This window comes from Sphaeramia orbicularis, chromosome 13 (assembly GCF_902148855.1).
Source record: "Sphaeramia orbicularis chromosome 13, fSphaOr1.1, whole genome shotgun sequence".
In the NCBI taxonomy this organism is placed as follows: Eukaryota; Metazoa; Chordata; class Actinopteri; order Kurtiformes; family Apogonidae; genus Sphaeramia; species Sphaeramia orbicularis.
The window spans coordinates 44,429,590-44,452,673 of NC_043969.1; the positions used below are offsets into that span (position 1 = coordinate 44,429,590).

The following is a 23,084-nucleotide window of genomic DNA, read 5'->3' on the forward strand; positions in this document are numbered from 1 at the left end:
TAACTATGTAAGCTAATACATGCTAAGTCAGGGCTTCTGTTGATTAAATAAAACATTTTTCCCTAACAAACTGCAATGTAGATGTGGTTAAAAAAACTTAGAAAACTAGTATTCTACTGCTCAAGATTCCTGACATTAGCTGGTGTTTAATCAGACTTGCTGACCTATTAGCATACCTTAGCCACATTAAGTAATGTTAGCATTAACTCAGCAAAGGTCAAACAGTTTATATGGTTTTTCAGCTAGCCTGCTAACCAGAGCAGCTAGGTAATTAAACTCTTAAAATTACTATACTGAAACATCGACATTTTTACAGTAGCTTAATTTATTTGTGAGCATGACAGGTAGCGAGCTTGGCTGGTATTTTAAGTAAGCTAGCATTAGCTTGGTCACTCTTTACCAGCTCCATCCTCTCGTCTAAATATGGTGACTTATGTCTTCAAAAACCAAGATGGTGGCAGACAAATTCAAGGCTCCAAAACAACAGATTATGACAAATCTGCCTTTGGAAAGAGCTGCATTTGTTACTTTTTAGTATTACAAATGGATCGATAATATTTTCACATTAGCATAACTATTCAGCATCTGTGTAAATCAGACTCACTGTATGTCAAATTTGATGGATTTATGGTAATTTTATATAATTAATTCAACAGCAGCAAAATAACATGTTATATGAAATCTGCTGGTTAATGCAGACTGAACAGACTGGTCTCATGAAATCACGTAATATGTCACACCAGTTCTTATGGCATGTGTCGTGCTATCTGTACGCATTTTCATCTTTTCGTGTGATATTCAACGTCATTTGATCGTGTGACAATTTACATCAAGATCTCCGGTTTTCATATCCGTAACCGCTAACCCTAACCCTAACCACTAATCGTGTGGTATTTGACACAGCGTGAACATACATGTGTAAAGCTTATAATGCATACAGATAACACAATTAACCGTGTATGGCATGTATATTTACACAATTCATCAGAATCACAGTCAGAATCAGAATAGCTCTTATTGTCATTTGACAGCACAGTACAATGTACAGTACATCAAACGAAATTAAGATCGATGTAGGGCATCAAGCCGCTGCAACCATTCCAATTCATGATATCACGATGGACTGAGAACAACTAGTTTAGTACAGACAGATGCTAAAGTAACAATATAAATCAGTGGTTCCCAACCTTTTTTGGCCCCTGACCCCATTTTAACAGCACAAATTTCTGGCAACCCCAGACATTCAGACCCCAAACTTTTTTTTTGCTAAAATTAATTTGTTTTTGATCATGTAATACTTTGCTATACTATGTTGCAAATAAACGTTCATTTTAGATGACATTATTATGGATGAAGGCAGAAAGGCCAGGTGTAGATTACTGCACAATGTGAGAATTTTATTTTCCATGGTCAGGATATGTACAGTCAGTCCAGCTTGGATTTACAAGGCTGCAAATTAATACTGAACAAATAATAACTCAAACTATGAATTATGAAAGAGCTGCAGCATCTGAAACAGACCACAATTAACATTTGAAAGATAAACAGAACCACAGTGCTTCAGTTTCAGCTTCAGAGTTTGTCATGTCTTTTATGGATTGGGATTGTCTCTCTCAACTCACCATATATTTTTTATTAGTAAGTTTTTTTTTTTATTATTATTATTTTTATCAATTACTAGAAATTTCAGGCGACCCCACGTGGGCTCCCGACCCCAAGGCTGAAAAACACTGCTATAAACAGACTGAAATAAACTCACTGACCTAGTGACCTATGATGTTACATGTTTATAGATAAGTAAGTGAACACTGCAAAATACCATAATTACCCTGGTAAACCGGACATGTAAAGCAAACGTCTGCTGAGTGGGACATGAAAAATGATCTGTATGACCAGTATTCAGATGTGCTTATGGCCAAAGTCTAAAAGTTCAATGTCATAACCCATTTAAAGCTTGCCTGGTTTTCACATCAGCATCACCAGATCAGTATTTATAATGAGGACACTGCACATGTGTTTCCATTATTTATATTGATTGTATTATTTAAACAACGTCCAGGCCTAGATGGAACTCAGATGTTGGATTTATGAGCCACCCAGGACACAAAACTGTCATTTTTAACTGTGGTCAGCCTGCAGCTCGTATGTGAAGATAAAAAAATATGCTTGGCTGGTTTAGAGAACAAAGAGAGCAGCTGAGTTTACATCCAGGTGTAAAAGGCTGAACTGCTGCCTTCAGAACGCTGGGGCTCCTCGAGTGTGTGTGTGTGTGTGTGTGTGTGTGTGTGTGTGTGTGTGGGGGGGGGGGGGGGGGGGGGGGGCAACAGCAAAACACTGTGACACACACTGACATTCAACAGAGAATGAGTCCTCTCACACAGTGACTCACAGCGAGCTCACACACTTGACACATTCCACAACACAGCACAGTTTTACAGACACACACACACACACACACACAGTAGAACATATGTGTGTGTGTGTGTGTGACATTCAACTTTTATCACTGTTATCTAACACCCGAACACTGCCAATCAGCCTCAAACTGAGCATCCACAGAACCGGCCAGTGTGTCGTTCAGCCCCAACGGCACCATGCTTCCATTGTGTTCCGGCCGGAAAAAGAACAGGGGGTAAAAACGGCGAGGGGGGGGGGGGTTAGTGTGTGGGAGGGGTGACCACCAGCCGTGTGGGTGAATGAACTGCTCATCAGGACATCTCGAGATTGCACCACTTGCCTTTCCGTCCCCTTCCTTCCTCATCAGTAAACCGCAGCACAACACCTTCTGACTCGCTCTACATGTCATGAAGGGTCAGAACAAAGAGCCGGTCTTGATCAACAATATCAGCTGACGATGACGGTCGAGCAACTTCCTGACATGTTTTATCCACCCGGGCAGTGTGGAGGCGTTGCAGTACAGTATGTGGAAATCAAACTGGATTCTGGAATCACTTAAAACCAAATCTGAAACAGTTTTTACACAGGGAGCAGTCCTGTGGTCATGAATACTGCTTCTGGTTTCGCTGTACTGTTGTTATTATTATATGCTTGTTTGTGCATTGTGTCCTGTTTGTATCCATGTATACGTTGCTGAGTTTTACGTATTAACCCATAAGGACCCAGTGAGACTTATGTGTCAGTTCCAAAATGATTTTTTCTCTCTATTTAACTTTTCCTAACTGATTTATCACCATTTATTATAATATTACCCTCTGAATTTTGCATTTGCACTTTTTTTTTATTGTTTCCCGGCTACATAAAGACAAAACCTGATTAAAAATACTCTTTCTTTACTAAAACTACATGCTGTGCATGACTGGAGAAACATCCAGTCCCAATTTTTTCCCCTTTGTTTTCTAATATGTTTGTGCCTAAACTGAAATAGACTTAAAAAAACAAACAAACTAAAAACTAAATTTATAAAGCACTTTGAAAACAACACAGGTGGCCATAGATCTGTACACAAATAAAACACATAAAAGCATATATGAAACCAAATGTTTTATGTGTTTATAATTCACACTTGATGTATTAGAAGAAGTAAATAGGTAGCAATCTGAATTTTTGTTGGGCAAGAAAGGTCTCCTGAAGAACAATCTACATTTTGCGATTTAAGCATTTTTCACAATTTTCATAAAACCAAAACTTCAATTAACTGAGACCAACCCTATTTAGTTATGAATAAGTAAGTAAGTAAGTTTTATTTATAAAGCTTTTTTCACAGACAGGGAGTCAAAGTGCTTGACAGTGCAAAACAACTAAAATACAATTTAAAAAGCAATTGAAATACAGTTAAAATACAGTTAAAATGCAATAAATACATTAAGTGCAAACAGTCTGTAGCTGCCCTGAGTCAGTTGGATTTAAAGTGATTGCTTAAACAAAAGTGCTTTAAGGTGTTGTTTGAGGGAGGTTGTTCTATAGACGCGGTGCCACATCTTTAAAGCAAAATAACACAAAAGTAGGAAGGTAAATTAATTGAGTTATTTTTGACAGAATAGTAACTATAACGAGGATTGATTTCAGTAAGTTGCCCAACACTGATCACTGGCTATAACTTCACCAGAGCCTTGGTTTTTTAATTCCTCTGTGGTTCTAGTTCCTGCGCTGCCCATTCGCCTACAGCTTGAACTCAGAGCACACGTGTCTCCTGGTTCTTAAATAGTTGGCATGTACTTCATACCATTCCTCTTTATGGGCCTTTTGAAGATTATTTGTGTTTTTCTTGGTCTGGACCTGTGGTTTGCCAAAGCAGCTGTCCATTCCAGAGATGTGAGTGTCGGTTCCAGTCAAACGGTCCTGGTCAATGGCAGCCGAGCTTCTGGGATGAGTCAGACCAGATCTTTCAACCGACCACTGCCCCCCCCACCCCACCCCCTCCCTCTGACTCAGCCCATCCTCCTACTACTAACAGACTCCACACGGGACATCTATCTGTCAGGCACCTGTGGTTTGCTTTCAAGCATCAGCTGGACCCTCTTCATTTCTCTATTATATCATGAGCATTTTCCTTTTTAAGCCCAAACAAACACAGATATACAGTCGATCACCCTTGTTTTCTTCAATTTCTTGTTCATTTTAATGCCTGGTACATTTGTTTGGACAAATATAATGCTAACAATAGCAATAGCTCATAGTAGTTTAATTTCAGAGCTGATATCTATCCATTTTCCATGGTTTTCTTGATAATAACCAAATCACTTCAGTTCTTACATCAATATCTATGGCATTGTACTGACAAAAACAGTGCTTTTAGACATTCCATGTTTAATTTTCTGTCTGTTTTAGTCACATGATATACACAGGAGTTAGTACTTGATAGCATAACCACTGTTTTTGATGACTTTTGATGGTCTAATAATTTTTTCCGTGACTGTATATGTCATGGAACAGTGGTAAACATGTGTTACTTACCACTCATCATTTAATCTATTAACCCTTTGCTCTAAGTGAAAATTCATAGAAGGTTGAGCTTTATAACAGAAGCCATAATCCATGTTCATTTAAAAAGAAGCAAATGGCAAAAACCTGACAAAACTACATTAAATATCTACACACTGGAAAAAAAAAAATCGAAATCTTACCAAGTGTATTTTTCTCATTTCAAGTCCAAATATTTCATCACACTTAAAATATGACATAATCACCTAAAGAGTAACTTTACAGTGAGATATAAGAACTTATTTTTAGACAATAGATCTTGAAAATCTTATTTCAAGAAATCTTACCAAGATAATTTTCATTTATTCCATTGGCAGATTTTTTTGCTTAATTCAAGATTTATTTATTTTTTGCTTAATTCGAGCATAAATCTGCCAGTGGAACAAGTGGAAATTTTCTTGCTAAGATTTCTTGAAATAAGATTTTCAAGATCTATTGTTTAAAAATATATCTCACTGCAAAGTTACTCTTCAGGTGATTCTGTCTTATTTTAAGTGTGATGAGATATTTGGACTAGAAATGAGAAAAACACACTTAGTAAGATTTTGATTTTTTCCAGTGCAATAAGAAAATAAGGATAGCTACCATGATATAATTTTGCATCATGTAATTATTATATCATATTATGATCATTTTCTTTGGAGGTCAGCACTATGCACTATTTATTTTGCCTTTTAGGTTTTATTTTGTTTACAATACAATTGATAAATCTAAAAACAGCCAGAAAAAACTCCTACACGTCTCACTTGTATTAACCCATATAGACCCACATATCCACTGGCAACCAAAAGCATCTACCAGTCTAAACTGTTTAATACCTGTTGATCCACTAATGCTATCAATGCATGTAAATAATTGGTGTAAAATACAGTTTGTCATCTTTTCATGGTCATCAGATATGACCCATTTGGACATTCAGAGGCTCCGTAGTGAACGTGGAAACACCGTCATCTTCTACAACATTGATTCACCGGTAAAACCCATGAAGTTTGATCAATGACAGTGGATGGAGACACTTATTTTTACGTTCAGTTATTAATATATTTGCTGATAAAGTCACTTTTTCTACAGTTTTCTTTGTTGTGATATAATAATCTTTGTATTTACTCTGTGTTTTTATGAACATCTAAATTAAATACAGGAAATTCAAAATAGGAAAATACATGATTTACAGTGAAAAATGCAAAATACAGAGGATAATATTATGATGAAGGGTGATGAATAACTTATGAAAGGTTAAATACAGAGAAAAATTAATTTGGGAACTGCCACAGAAGTAGCACTGGGTCTTTATGGGTTAAAACTAATAAAAGAATTAAAACTGCAAAATGTGTGATTTCAGTTGCTTCAGTGGAATTTCTGTTAATCAGTTGTCTAAAGGTTTAATTGAGCAGACATATTCTTTTATCTGCCTCTGTCCTCTGCTGCTGTTTTCCTTCTCTTGTGCCTCCTGCTCTGCCTTCGCCCATCAACCACATGACCACAGAAGCACATCCTCAATGGATCCGGTGGCACCGAGCCAGGCCTGGCCTCTCCGGGGAGGGAGCTTATTTGATGGTTTTGTTTAAGCCAAGGGGGGGGGGGTCTTGGACTTGGATGTTGTTGAATGAATAGAGTGCAGTTTCTGTGTAAGTTTTTGAAGTTCTGCAATGCAATTAATCATCATGGATTATATAAAACAGCTATAATTTGGAAAGTTTGCTATTTCTACTCATCTAAGAACTTTTATTTCTTACCAGACTGAACCAGAGCCTAAATACATAATCTAATAAGTGACTAATCATCATCATTAAGCATCTGTTTACATCATTAAAAATGTTTTCTGATTCCAAATGTATAAGTGTGATGCTTTTTCTGTTTTATATTCATTTGGGTATCTTCAGTTTGACTTTTCATCACAGGAAATGTAATTTGTTATTAAAAACTAACTGACAAATGTTTTGATTAAGAAAAAAACACCAGTTGCAATCCCACATTGGTTTATTTACCACTGTAAAGAGCGAACTGAGCCCTAAAACCTGGAAGTACCTTAGAATTATGCACTTCCATTTCCCTAATCTTGTTGTCTGTGGGTTTGTTGAATGAGCTTTTGGATAAATGCTTGAAATGCAGTTTGCTGTTAACACAGCTCTGTACTGGGCTGGTGATTAAGGTCTTATGTTTTACTTGATCTGTTTTGGCTGCTTTGTGTTCAAGTCAATGCATGGTATGTCATTAAAACCACTAGTTGTTTCTCAATCAAAATAGTCGCAAAACTGTTGCACTGTAGTCACTTCTGCTGTTACCTTTCACAATAAAAGCCCTAACATATACACTGTGTAGTGGCCTTACTTCTGTACATCCAAAAAGCCACATAAGTCGCGGAAAAAATTATTAGACCATCAAAAGTCATCAGAAACAATGGTTACGCAATCAAGTACTAACTCCTACATGTATCATGTGACTAAAACAGACAGAAAAGAAAACATGGAATGCCTAAAAGCACTGTTTTTGTCAGTACAATGCCATAGATATTGATGGAAGAAATGAAATGATTTTGGTTATTATCAAGAAAACATGGAAAATGGATAGATATCAGCTCTGAAATTAAACTCTTATGAGCTATTTTTGTTGTTATCATTATATTTGTCCAAACAAATGTACCTTTAGTTGTACAACGCATTAAAATGAACAAGAAATTGAGGAAAACAAGGGTGGTCTAATAACTTTTTTCTATGACTATATGAGGTGCAGGCATGACTCTAATGTCAATGAAGCATTTATTGATTGTTTCACTCAAAATAACTACAAACATACTATAAAATATGACCTTAATAATCTATGAATTTTGCTAATGTTTAAAATGAAGATATTACCTTTTATTCTAACTATCCTTATTGTCCTGTTATGGCTCTGAAACACTATGTGACAGATATTTTCCACTCAATACTTCACTCAGTAAATTACAGTTGTATTCCCACTTCATTTAGTGAAGTAATTTCAAACTGTGTCATTGTATTTTAATGAAATAACCACAAAAAAACCTTAAACATATTGATAACTTAGTAAATGGGATATGACACCACTTACAAGGGTTCAAATCTGAACATCTTTGGAAACATTCCATATAATTTAAATACGCAAGTCAATTAAATATAGAATACAGGCCTAGTTGTTTTGAGATATTTTAGTCTAAGATGCTATAAATGTCTGTATTTAAATGCAGAGGTGCTGATACCTGTGATGTTGAGCGTGGATGGTGACAGCGCCACCGGGTCGGTCAGGGTGTTGAGGGGCGCGCCGTCCTGCAGCCAGATGACCCTGACCGGTTCTGGAGGCCCATGGGCCACACAGCAAAGGCTCAAGGACATGTTGGCCACCACAGACATGTGCTGAGGCTCCACGGAGAAGTGAGGAAGGCCTGGCAGGGAAATCAAAAGAATTAACAAGGTAAATAAAACAGGCAGCAGCATCGTCTGTGTTTATGTCAGGATCTGAAGATTTATTTACCTTCCAGCTGAATGCCCCCCTCGTCTGATAAAGTCTGGTCGCTTTCAACAAAAACAGCACAACGGTACGAGCCCATGTCGGGAAGCTGGACTTTCTCAATCCTGTAAGGTAAGGTAAGGTGAGATGAGATAAGATGAGATAAGATGAGATAAGATGAGATGAGATGAGATGAGGTAAGACAAGACAAGGTAAGGTAAGGTGAGACGAGACGAGACAAGGTGTTAATACTGATTTTAATGCTTAATGCTGACCATAAGTTTTCTTTTCTTGGCTCCTCACAACTGTTAGTTTGCAAGACACCTGTGTCCTTCAAAACATGAATGTTTCTCTCAGTCAGCTTCTCAATTCTGCATATTGTAAGCTACTTTATCTCTAAAGATAGCACAATGTATAGTTTGACCTTTTAGCCCATAGCAGAGCATGAGCTCTCTCAGTTCTGGAATTCAACAAAGAGTTACTTTCCAAACTTCCCAGAATGACTCCAAGGTCTTACATTCTGTCCTGTGTCCATCTGACATTCTTTCTTTTACTTAGCAACAGTATCATACATCATATTTTATATTAGCCAATTCCATGTAAGCTTAGCACAGCCTCTATAAGTTAGACTGATTTTCTGTATTAGGTAGAACTGACTCTTGAGAGAGGGCAAAGCTTCGTCTGTCAGTTTTCTCATTTGTGCACAAATAAATGGATTGCCTGATTGAAGCAAATCCATTCTCCACGAAGTCTTTATTGTTTTCCAACCATCACAAAGGTAAGATAAGATATACATTATTGATCCCCCAAAGGAGAAATTCAAATGTACAGTAGCACAAGAAAGGAGGCATTAAATACAATAGAAAAAAATAAAGATAAGATACAAATATAAACGTTTGTTAAAGTGACTAAAATGACATAAATAGTAATAATAATGAATAAAATAATAATGTACACAAGGGTGTGATTTTATAAGTTTCATAAGGATTTAGTTCAGTTCAGTTTATTTTGAATACTCAACAATACAAACAAAATAATCCTACTATAGTCTTGAAAAGTAAAACAGATTGCAAGAAAACATGAAAAACTTACACATATACATGAAAACAAAATAAGACTGAGAATCAAGCAATGAAAGCAGATAAAGGAGGGAGACGCAGACTCAGACTCTGATTACTATTCTATTAATCCAGTCAATGGGATTAAACACTTTAAAACAAAGAGGTTTTATTTCTTTCAGATTTCACTGTTACATAATCCTGGGTCCAGTGGAAGAATGGAAAATTAATACAATACCCCCAGATGCATGAGTAACACTTTGAGGCCAAGTGTGGCACGATTTGAAAAGAAACTTACTACCTTTAAACCTACTGGATTTGGCAAAGCAGCTCAACACAGGACTCAGTTACCGACCTGAGTGTGCTCATGATGGTCCACGTGTTGCTACCAGTATGGACCTGGAACTGGTTAGTGTCGCCGTACTGAAGGTGAACGCCGTCCCTCAGCCAGACAACATCAGGGGGGTCCTCCTCCTCGCCTCCTGTTCCCTTAAGAGTGCAGTGCAATGTTACTGGTTTTCCCAAAGACGAGATGACGGTAGCGGGGCTGCGCTCGAACTCCAAATCTGTGATTAAAAGGGAAAGAAGCTTAGTTTTCCATGTGTCCTTAAAATAAAACTTAAATAGCATCTATAAAATTTGGTCAAATTATGCACACAAAGACCAAGAAAGGGGTTTATGTTTCTATATTTTCAAAAATTATGAATGGTTTTGCTAATTTTCTAAGTCAAAACAAACACAAATATACATGTTATGGACCAGTGCTAAACATGTCTGACTTACCACTCATCATTTAATCTGTTAACTCTAAGTGACACAGGCCAAAATCCATGCTCATTTAAGATCAAACCAAATCAGATTTTATTTCCATAACGTCACATCATAACAAAAGTTATCTCATGACACGTTACATTGAGAGTGGCTCTAAACCAGACTCTTAACCCATAAAAACCCAAACATCTACTGCCGACCAAAATCATTTACTGATATAAAAAGTTAAATCACTGTTGATCCACTAATCCTACCAATACATGTAAATAATTGGTGTGAAATGCAGTTTGTCATCTTTTCATGGTCATCCGATATGACCCATTTGGACGTTCAGAAGCTCTGTAATTACAGTGGAAACACAGTCATCTTCTACAACATTGATTCACCAGTAAAACCCATGGAGTTGGATCAATGACAGTGGATGGGCACACTGGGTTTATATTCAGTTAATGAGAGATTTTACTGAAAAAGTCACTTTTTCTTCTGTTTTTGATACAATAACCCTCAACTTTAATTTGAGCTTTTATGAACATCTACATGATCAATAAATTAAATATAGAAAAATACCTGGTTTTCATTTAAGAATACAAAATAAAAAGCATAATATAAGGATAAATGTAATGATAAATCACTTAAGAAAGGTTAAAAATAGAAAACTGCCACAAAAGTAGCACTGGGTCTCTATGGGTTAAACACATTCAAAAGGAAGCAAATGGCAAAAACCTGACAAAACTACATCAAATACCTTAAATCAGTTACTGACAGGGCTAATCAATAAGAAAATAAGGATAACTATCATGATATAATTCTGAATCATATCATTTTTATATTATATCATGATATTTTCCTTGGAGGTCAGCACTAAGGATTTTTTTTTTTTGCCTTTTAGGGTTTATTTTGTTTACAGCGATGAATGGTTTTGCTGTTTTTCTATGTCAAAACAAACAAGAATATACATGTTATGGAACAGTGATAAATGTGTCTTTATTCCCCTTACTAATAAACCTTTTACTCTAAGCAAAAATTAGAAATTTGAGATTTATAACATAAGTGTGAGGCCAAAATACATGTTCATTTAAATGGAAGCAAATGGCAAAAATTTAACAAAACTACATCAAATACCAAAAATCAGTTATTGACAGGGCTAATCAATAAGAAAATAAAGATAATTATCATGATATGATTCTGCATCATATCATTTTTATATGATATCATGATCATTTTGTTGAAGGCCAGTGCTATGCAATATTTTTTGCCTTTCCGGGTTTATTTTGTTTCCAGTGATAAATCTAAAAACAACCACGAAAAGCTCCTACACGTCTTGCTTCTATAAATTTTGTTCCGACGTCTTAGTCTTTCCAACTTTCCTCCGGTAAAACTGAAACACTGTGATAAAGGTTAAATCAGGGAGTGTGTAGGAGCTTTTTCTGGTTGTTTTCACATGTAATTTTTCTTCGATGCACCTGTTGCTTATCTGAACATGCAGAGATAAAACACTAAATATTCTGATGTTTTAATTTCTCTCATCCGTATGATATACCCAACCAACAACTATCATTCCAAGTATTATGAATGCTATATACTTGTAGATTTCTGAAATGTTCTGAATGTAAAATAAATAAAGTCTAAAACCATAAACGGTCTCTTCAGTTTTCACAAATTGTATTTAAACTGGTTATCATGGTAACTATCGATATAAATGCTGAAAATGTTAAGCTCTAGTTGCTGGTAACCTGGCAATAAAATAATTAAAAGTGCAAAATGTGTGATTTCAGTTGCTTTAGTTGAATTTTTGTTAATAACTTGTCTAAAGTTTTAATTTACCAGACATGTAAATTAATCAGCTTGACTTTTTACCACTAAACTGATTTTTTCCTGTTTGCTTGGATAATTCTGTTTATTTTTGGTGCCTATATATGTGTCTCCCTTCCCCAGATAAACCCAGAGTTTGTCCACTATCGCACCGGCCTTTAAATGAGTGCAGTTATCTGTCGTCCCTCACTGATAGAGGAGCTGACCTGAGAAGGACAGAGCCGATACTGGGACAAAGGCTCCTTGTTCGGGGAAAGGCTGGTCCTCCTTTAGCCTCTGTCAGTGTCAGAGCACACAGAGCTCAACACAAACACTAAACATATTCAGGGTTTCTCTCAAAAAGCAACGATACGCCTGCAGGTCGACTGCCAAGAAGTCTGCGAATCTGTTTAACATCCAAGTAGTGACGCTGAGAGGGCAATAAATATGATGAGTAAAACCTTATCTGACTGGTGGAGCCTTGTTTTTTTTTTTTTACTTTAAGACACTCAACAGAAATGAGAAGCATTCTTGTTATAACATGCAACAGCCTTGCACATAAATCAAAATGCTGGAGAGGATGCAAGGATGGACACAAATAAAACCAAGCCCTCCAACAGAACTCCTATTGCAGCATCACATAAAAATGTATGGTATCCAGGGTGCTTTCCAAGGATACAGATGATAAAATACATAAAGATAAACAAATATGACAATGTGCACGCACTGAGTTTGGCATTTTAGGTCAGCACATCTTTTTTTTTATCCCAGAGGTGACCATAATTGGCCAAAAGAGTAAAAAAATAAGAAAGAGTCAAAGGTGGAACTCACAAAGTTAATACAAACTTTTAGAAAACACCACACTGTGTATTAATTTTAACTGAATAAATTGCACGCCTTAGCATTTTTATAGTATATGGAATTTCTTGATGTTGTCTAAAATACTTAGCATTGTTTAAGGTGGCTAATATTTTCTAAAAGTTAGCATTGGTTTGGTCAATCTCCCTTGACATTGACTTTTAGATCTTTTGCCAAACTAATGCTAACTTTTAGAACATACTAACCAAAACTTTAATACAACTTATTGTGCTAATATTATTATGGAACCTGAAATTACTTAGTGTTGATAAAATAAATAAGCAGTATGGTTGGAGTTTTGTAAAAAAACAAAAACAAAAAAAAAAAAGCATTAGCTTGGTGTGTTTCCCTTTGCTAACTTTTAGATGTTTATCCAAGCTGATACTTTTAAAAATAGTAACCACAATGCTAATTTATTTTAAAATAACTGCATATGTTGACTCATAAGGTTTCTGAAATGACTTGGTGTTGTTAAAATAAATTAGCAGTATGGTTGGAGATGTGTAGGGGGTGAATTTTTGATGTATTTACCTCACAGGTGAGTTTGTCTGGGCTTTGACTGACAGCTAGCGTTAGCTTGGCTGCTGTTTTGGACATTCATATCTCTTGTTAATAGAATAAAACATTTTTAGTCACTGACAGGCAGCTCTATCATAATGGTGTTAAAGGAGTTAAATTAGCAAAACCATGGGAAGATTCTCTTATGAAGTTTACAATACTTAACCATAAATGCCTCAGCTTAGCGGTGTTAGCTGATGCTAGCTTTAAATCATATTGAGTCAAATGGTTTGTCGGCTAGCCTGCTACTTAGCCCAGGTAGCTGTAATCAACATATCAAATACAACTGTATGTATTAATATTTATCAAATACCTGTAATGATTTGATGGTGTCTAATATGATGCCATTAGGAGACAGGGTCTGTGTTTTCAGTAAGTTTCAGTTTCATCCATCACTCCCCTCCAAAAAAGAAAGAGTCAAAGGTGGAACTCACAAAGTTAATGCAAAGTTTTAGAAAACACCACACTGCGCATTCATCTTAACTGAATAAATTGCACGCCTTAGCATTTTTATAGCATATGGAATTTCTTGGTGTTGTCCAAATTACTTAACATTGTTTAAGGTGGCTAATATTTTCTAAAAGTTAGCATTGGTTTGGTCAATCTCCCTTGACACTGACTTTTAGATCTTTTGCCAAACTAATGCTAACTTTTAGAAAATACTAATCAAAACTTTAATACAACTTATTGTGTTAACATTATTATGAAACCTGAAATTACTTAGTGTTGATGAAATAAATTAGCAGTATGGTTGGAATTTTGTAAAAAAAAAAAAAAAAAAAAAAAAAAAAAAAAAAAAAAAAAGCATTAGCTTGGTGTGTTTCCCTTTGCTAACTTTTAGATGTTTATCCAAGCTAATGCTTTTAAAAATAGTAACCACAATGCTAATTTATTTTAAAACAACTGTATATATTGACTTTTATATGGTTTCTGAAATTACTTGATGTTGTTAAAATAAATTAGCAGTATGATTGAAGATGCGTAGGGGGTGAATTTTTGATGTATTTACCTCACAGGTGAGTTTGTTTGGGCTGGGATTGACAGCTAGCATTAGCTCGGCTGCTGTTTTGGACATTCATATCTCTTGTTAATAGAATAAAACATTTTTTAGTCACTGAAAGGTAGCTCTATCATAATGGTGTTAAAGGAGTTACATTAACAAAACTATCAGAAGATTTTCTTATGAAGTTTACAATACTTCATAACTATAAAAGCAGCAGCTTAGCAGTGTTAGCCAATGCTAGCTTTAAATCATATTGGGTTATATGGTTTGTTGGCTTGCCTGCTACTTAGCCCAGGTAGCTGCAGTTAACATATCAAATACAACTGTATGTATTAGCATTTATTAAATACCTGTAATGATTTGATGGTGTCTAATATGATGCCATTAGGAGACCTGGTCTGTGTTTTCAGTAAGTTTCAGTTTCATCCATCACTCCTCTCCAACCAGCTCTTAAACCAAATATGGGCACCTGTTTCCTCAAAACCAGCACAGCCATGTTTAGGCTTCAAAATGACACAAGACAAACGAAGTTGCTATTTGAGGAACTGCAGGTTTGGGCACTGCCGCATGAGTTAGCGTCACTTTTCCACCCAGGAGGTTGTCTGGTGACTGATTTACTGACTGGTGCCTGTGAAGACTTTCTCAAGCTTGTCACTCCGCCCTCCAAGTCCGTTTCATTGCCAACCTTTGACCTCTGACCCCGACACTGTGACCCTAGAGGATTCCGTCGCAGTCTATTTCACCCTAGTGTAAAAGCAGCACAGTTCTGTCAAAACCCTCTATCTTACATATGTTCATGTAATCCATACAAACACACGACCCTGCATCTAAAACAGCTTATTCAGGGAATGTGTAATAAATGAAGGGTCCCGCTGAGTCTCTGCTCCACCGCCTTTCTGTCTCTGTGCTTTTTGGCGTTAAAAGTCATTCCTCCCTTTATTTTTAAGCTTGGCTGAGCTCTTTCAGAAATCTGCACGGCCTTGACTTGGTTTTTTTCCATGCCATAGTGAACAAAAAGAGCCCTACTTTCTTCCTCTGTCCCTTGATGCTGCATTCATATAATAATACGCTTGTAAACCTTTTATAATCCTGCAGAGGTGAACGGGCCGAGCAGGCCGCGGTCACACTGTGGATGTGTGTGAGGCCTGTCTCCAGTGATTCATTTGAGCTTAACTACTTCATCTCCTCTCTTTTGTCCCTCAAATTCCCTCGAGGTCCCACACTTTTTCCCCCCTCTTGTTCATTTCAGACTCCACTCCTACTCCGATAGCTCCAATGTTAAATGTCAGTGGATATGCACATACCAAAAATACCCAACACAGTCCGTGCATTTATGCCCTTCTCGCTTCCCCTCTTTATCTTTCTGGCTTTTTAACTCGACATAATTCAGCCCCCCATTCAGTGCCGCGCCTTTGCCCTTTTCTCATTTAGCCTCCTTTTCATGCCATTCTTTGGATCATCGCTACACATTTTGCCACCTCCCCTCCCGACTCTTTCTCTTCCACTCTTGCCCCTTTACCCCATTCATCATTTCACTGCTTGAGTCTGAGTCAGCCCCAGCTCTGAGTCACAAACTAAAGCATTCGCCCCTCTGAACCCCCTCCTCATCCCTTATCCCTCCACCCCCACCCCCCACCCCCTTCGCCCCTGGGCCCCCCAAGCCTTCCACTACATCCAGAAAGGAACTGAGACATCAGGAAAAACTCTGCTTTAAAACCACCGGTCTGAGCTTATAAATCACAGCCATGTCTGGTAATCTGTGTGTGTCTTAGCAGTCGTACATCTACTGAGGGCAGAGGTACAGCGCACAGATAGACAGCATGACAGTAATGGTCAAAACACATGAGCTGACAGGTGGAGGCCTCTGCAGGGAAAGAGGGAAGATAGATAGATAGATAGATAGATAGATAGATAGATAGATAGATAGATAGATAGATAGATAGATAGATAGATAGATAGAGAGAGAGAGAGAGAGAGAGAGAGAGAGAGAGAGAGAGAGAGAGAGAGAGAGAGAGAGAGAGAGAGAGAGATAGATAGATAGATAGATAGATAGATAGATAGATAGATAGATAGATAGATAGAGAGAAAGATAGATAGATAGATAGATAGATAGATAGATAGATAGATAGATAGATAGATAGATAGATAGATAGATAGATAGATAGATAGATAGATAGATAGATAGATAGATAGATAGATAGATAGATCGATCTACAGTCAGCAAGATTTTCCAAAGTCAGTTTGTTCAGTTCCAGATTTATGTATTTATTTATCAGAGGTTTTATAGGTTTATAGGTATTAGGTTTTATAACAGAACAGCAACTTGGACAATACTATTGATATTTTCTGTTTATTAGGGATGCAATGATTGTGAAAATTCTTGGCCGATACTCTTGCACTGACTGCTTGTGGAATTTAAAGTATTTTTTACTACTGTGTTTTCACTATAGTGTTTTTACTACTGTTGTTTTTAAGTTTGTGATACTGTTGGAACCTGTAAATTTCCTTATGGGATGAATAAAGCATCTATCTATCTATCTATCTATCTATCTATCTATCTATCTATCTATCTATCTATCTATCTATCTATCTATCTATCTATCTATCTATCTATCTATCTATATCTGAAATGAGATTTTGGCTGATACCAGTGTTATTTTCTGCTTAGTTTATTATTGTTGTTATTGATCCCCCTTAACAAAGACATTTTCATTTTAATATAAAAACATAATGTGTGTGCCCTTGAAAACCCTCGGCCTGATTTATCAGGCACACTACTGCCCCCAGTGGATTGACTTATTGGTGCATGGCAAAGTTTTTGGACAGACGGACGGATGGACGGACAGACGACTAACTGATGCCCTGTAGCCAGTGTGGCTGAGGGAAACTAGCTTCTATTTGAAAGTCTTTCAGCCATTTGTCATATTATCTTTAAAGGAACATATTCAAATATACAAAGTCATGAAAAAACCATATATACCTGTTATATACCTACCAGTATAAACTGAATATAACACATCAGATCAATTTCTGCCGCTTTTGTCAATGAAAACACATCTTAAATGTCAATACCAATATGGACCGATATCAGCAAATATTGACTAATACTATGTACAGGTGAAGCATTGGTGCAGTGCTAGTGTTCATTTATTTTTGTTTTGTCTCCATATCATTCCCTTTTGTGGCAAAAAAAAAGCAATAAACCTCCATATATATTAAAATATGCCAACCAAACTATTTTGAAGTGTTTCCACCACTCATAACTGATTTTGGTTAATACCAGTGTTTGGGAGATACACGTCAATACATCCCTATTATTAATCAATTTACTGATTTAGGTGTTAATTACATTGACATGGAAGTTCAGTTCTACAGTTATCTAGTTTAAATAGTGCTTTTCCAAACCATACTGAATGTTTTTAAGGGTACATATGACATTGCTCAATTAAAGTTGCAGAGTCACTGGGTAAAAAAAATCCATAATAATTCTCCCCTCAGAATATTGTAACTCCAGGGATCTGAGTGGACATAAGAATAAAGAATAATTGTGTCTTCAGGGAGTAGAAAATCTGCTCCATGGTGTACATTTTCTTCTAATCACAGGTGTTATCAGACATGTATTTGGCTATCTCAGTGTTTTGACATAGAAGTTTGGAAGAGTAGTTTTACTTTTCCATAAAAGCATGAAACAGCATCAAGTTCATCAAAATTTATTATTAAATGTAGTCTTTTGATTTGGACTGAGAGGACAGAGCTGCAGATGGAAGGTGTTTATGTTCATATTCAGGTGTTTTGTTCTGTTTTTTTGCCTTCCAATTTCAGCTTCTGCAACTTTAACCCAGAAAGACCCAAACATCCACCATCAACCAAAATCATCTACTGATGTAAAATGTTTAATAACTTCTGAAAAACTAAACCTATTAATAAGTGGATATAACTGGGTTAAAATGCAGATTGTCATCTTTTCATGGTCATCAGATATGACTCATTTGGACGTTCAGAGGCTCTGTAGTTACCATGGAAACACCGTCAGCTTCTACAACATTGATTCACCAGTAAAACCCATGGAGTTGGATCAATGACAGTGGGTGGACACACTTGGTTTATGTTCAATTATTGATATTTGGGCTGAAAAAGTCATTTTTTCTTCAGTTTCCTCTGTTTCTGATATAATAACCCTCAACTTAAATCTGAACTTTTATGAACATCTACATGATAAGTGAATTAGATATAGGAAAACACTTGATTTTCACTGAAAAAAATGGAAAATAAAGAAGATAATACTGCAATAAATGTTGATAAATCACTTAAGAAAGGTTAAATAAAGAGGAAAACATTTGGGAGCTGCCACAAAAGTAGTGCTGGGTCTTTTGATTGTTATCATGATACTGCTCAACTCTTTAACCAACATACACTTCCACAAATTCCAAATAAACACACTTCCATGCTGTTATATTGGTTTTGTCAGTGTCAGAAATCAGCCAGCTCACCAAAAGAGACAGTTTCCACATTAAAAAGCCAAGTCAGCGTATCAGCTTTAGACCAAAACAACCAAAACAAATCAGAGTTCCTCAGCTGATCTTCAAGCATGTAATTCCTCAAGTCACTAAACACGAAGGGGAGTAGAATACAAAATGAAACCCACCTTCAACAACATGACAAAATAACCTTAACTGAGCACATGGAGATGTTTGTGTGAAATCCTTTAGACACTTAGTCTGCTTTCTAGTGTTCTACTGACCAAAAAAAAAGGTGTATTAACCCTCATTCATCTGATTTCAACAGACTCAACAACTATCCCTGAAATTCCAGAACTGGTGGGAATCCTGGAATCCTCTCAGTTAGGATTACTCTTAATCTTAAGGGTTAAAAAGCTGCTGCAGCAGATCTCACAAACAAGACCCTCCACAAGTCTAGTCAAGCAAAACAGCGACCCCATAACACACAGGTGTCAAACATGCGGCTCGGGGGCCAAATCCGGCCCGCCAAAGGGTCCAATCCAGCCCAGGATGAATTTATGAAATACAAAAGTTACACTCAAGATATTACCAGTCAATCATTTTACTTTAGGGGCCATAAAAAGCCCTACTTTAGTCTCAAGTGGGTCAGATCAGTAAAATACTACCATAAAGGTACTATCTTTATTATTCTATTGTTTTCTATTTGGTAGTAGTTTATTGTTCTTATTTACCTATTTATTTATTTTTGTTGTTTTTAATTGTATGGCTTTTTAATCTATTCTTGTATTTTATTCTTTTATCTGAGATTTATTTATTCTTCTGTATCGCACTTTTTTCTTTTTTGTACAGTTTCTATGTCTTTAAATCTATTTCTGTATTTTTTTCTTCTATTTTGGTTTTATTTATTCTTCTGTGCAGCACTTGGGTCCACTGTGGTTGTTTTAAAGTGCTTTACAAATAAAGTTGGATTGGATTGGATAAAAACCTAAAAATAATGACAATTCCAAATTTTTCCTCTGTTTTAGTGTAAAATAGTGAAATTACATGAAAATGTGTACATTTACAAACTAGCCTTTCACAAAAAATATGAAAAACTAGAAATGTGTAAAGAGAAGTAAGTGCAATTTTACTCATTTTCTGCCTGTTACTAAAATATTTTGTAAATTTGCAGATCCATTGTGATCTGTAAGTTGTAATGCACATTTACAAATGATAAGCAGAGGCAAAATACAGTTAAAATTGCACTTATTTTTCTTGATAAATTTCAGTTTTTCATGGTTGTTCATGTTATTCACAGTTTATAGATGTAAACGTTTCCATAATGTAATTTTACTTTTTTCACAATAAAACACATTGAAATATTAGGAGTTGGCAATATTTTTATATTATTATGTTATTAATTCACTGGTTTGGCCCACTTCAGATCATATTGGGGTGAATGTGGCCCCTGAACTAAAATGACTTTGACACCCCTGCTAATAACACGACCTGCTCCCATCACCTCCATCCTCCTGAGACTATCAGCAGAAAAATCTACAAAATCAGCCCCATTCAGCAGTTTTCAACCAATAAAACGGGGATATTTATTTGTTTTGTTTGTTCACCTTGTTTTAAAAGACTTTTTATGAGATTTGCTTCATGTCATCCAGATGTTGTGCACACTTGCAGATGTGGTTTGTACTCACACACACCCCTCTCAACCTCCCTACCTCAAAGCAAATTACATTAATGAGTTATAGACGCAGAAAGCTGACTGGACTAATTGCTCATTATGCTGTTTTCTTTTTTTCCTTCCACTGGAGTCGAGAAACAGCCTGGAAACTGAACTCAGATCAGCTCAGACGGACCCATACCTGTCAGAGCGCCTCCATTCACCGTCCGCCAAACAGAGCCAACGACCAGAAAAAGGACAAATCTCAATCCACACATGTTACTTCTTAAGAATAAAGCTGCAGTCATCTTAGAGACATCCCCGGACTCCATCAGCGCATCTCAGCAGCGCAAAACATCCAAAGACATGCGTCGGAATGGAAGAAAAAAAAAAAAACAGTCCGACAGATGCTGAAAAAATGAGATCATCCACCAAATCGAGCACAATCCAAATGGTTTCAGTTCCTCTTTTTATGAGAAGAGGATCTGAAAGACAAAAAAAAGAAAAGAGTGGCGGTTCTTGTTGGTTAGTATTGTCTCCAGTCCCAGACACAGTCCGGTCCAGAGTCCTTTTTTATGCGTAAAAGCGTCAGCACGCGAAAAAGCGCACGGAGAAAAAAAAAACGCGCTCCGAACTTTGATGAAGTTATCCAAGTCTATTTCTAGTAACCGAGCGCGTATTTTTAACCCAGTGTTTCCTGGAGTCTGTCGTCCAAAGTGTTTTCTCCTGCCCACCGGTTCCTTCAGACATCCCCCTGGCTCTTTTCTTTTCCCTCTCCCCCTTCAAACACCACTCAAATTCCTCAACTCAACTTCTTTCCACCCTCCTCCTCCTCCTCCTCCTCCTCCTCCTCCTGAGTCTCCCTCCTTTTCTCAGAGGATGTGAGAAACCCTGCCGCATGCTGATTGTCTCAACACAATTCCCCCATTCGCCTTTTAATTACGCATGGACCCCCAGTAGGTGTAAATAAGCCCGTAAATCACCGGTTTCCCGCGAGAAATAATGTGAATTTGTCAGTCTGTGCTAAACAACACAGGACTTGCAGCATCATGGAACATAGGTCATTTTGAATTTACTGTTAATATGATCATTTTATTTGGAAAATTTCACTTACACAAATGTAAACATGCCAAATCACGCCCAAATTTTAAAGTTTTTTTCCCCAAAATATTTTATTTTCAGTTTTTTTTAATGCAATGTGTACAAACAAACGGAAGTGTATTGCATTCACACAAAAAATAAAATTCGGCTGTTTTTCTGAATTAACGAGATATTGTTTTCTGAAAAAATAAAAAATCAGCTGTTTTTACTTAATTCAGAAGAACAGAGCCGATTTTTTTTTTTTTTCAGAAAACAGTATCTCGTTAATTCAGAAAAACAGAGCAGAATATAATTTTTTTCAGAAAACAGTATCTCGTTAATTCAGAAATTCAGAAAAACAGAGCTGAATTTTAATTTTTTTCAGAAAACAGTATCTCGTTAATTCAGAAATTCAGAAAAACAGAGCCAAATTTAAATTTTGTCAGAAAACAGTATCCCGTTAATTCAGAAAAAAATAACAGAATTTAAATTTTTTCAGAAAACACTATCTTGTTAATTTAGAAAAGGAGCCGAATTTAATTTTTTTCAGAAAACAGTATCTCATTAATTCAGAAATTCAGAAAAACAGCCAAATTTAATTTTTTTCCAAAAAACAGTATCTCTTTAATTCAGAAATTCAGAAAAACCGAGCCAAATTTAAATTTGGTCAGAAAACAGTATCCCGTTAATTCAGAAAAAAAGAACCGAATTTAAATTTTTTTCAGAAAACACTATCTCGTTAATTCAGAAAAACAGAGCCGAATTTAATTTTTTTTCGAAAACAGTATCTCGTTAATTCAGAAATTCAGAAAAACAGCCAAATTTAATTTTTTTCAGAAAACAGTATCTTGTTAATTCAGAAAAACAGAGCCAAATTTTTTTTAAACTTATTTTTTCTCATAATTACGAGGTAATTATCTCGTCAATTCGGGAAAACAGAGCCGAATTTTATATTTTGAGTGAATGCAATACGCTTCTATACAAATAAAATATACCAGCAATATAAAGACGTAACAATAATAAACAAGACAAGAAAGATAACCTTCTTACAAAAAAAAAAACAAAACAAAACAAAGGGGGGGGGGGGCAGGCAGTCAGTGTACAAGGTCAATACAGATAACTACATTAAGTACTTGGTGTAAGAGATGTGCCAGTATGCTCTAAATATGGCTGCCAAAGTTTCAGAAAGGTGTTATATTGTTTTCTGAGACAGTAAATGATTTTTTTCCTGGGGGATGCAACTGTTCATCTCAAAAGTCCACCTATCGATCAGATTTCCATTACACCACAATTTTAAAGTAAAAATTTTAAAGTCTTTAGGATTGAATTTGAAAAATATATTAAATCACTGGAATTTGTCTTTAACAAGAAAAGCACAAGCACTCTGACAATTTATAAAGAATTCTTTAAAATGGACTGAATTTGCACTCTGTTTTTTTTTTCTTAGA

General features: G+C 36.1%; 1 protein-coding gene across 1 annotated transcript in view; it reads right to left on the minus strand.

Annotated features, from left to right (window-relative positions):
- Positions 1–21,291, minus strand: part of axl (AXL receptor tyrosine kinase) — a 62,720-nt gene extending 41,429 nt beyond the window's left edge. Inside the window, exons 1-4 of the mRNA XM_030153127.1 lie at positions 20,759–21,291; positions 9,820–10,030; positions 8,431–8,531; positions 8,159–8,341 (exon numbers count right to left, since the gene is read on the minus strand). Of these exons, the coding sequence (XP_030008987.1) occupies positions 8,159–8,341; positions 8,431–8,531; positions 9,820–10,030; positions 20,759–20,888 (625 nt within the window). The 5' untranslated portion in view covers positions 20,889–21,291. The remainder of the gene's footprint in view (positions 1–8,158; positions 8,342–8,430; positions 8,532–9,819; positions 10,031–20,758) is intronic.
- Positions 21,292–23,084: the final 1,793 nt, after the last annotated feature.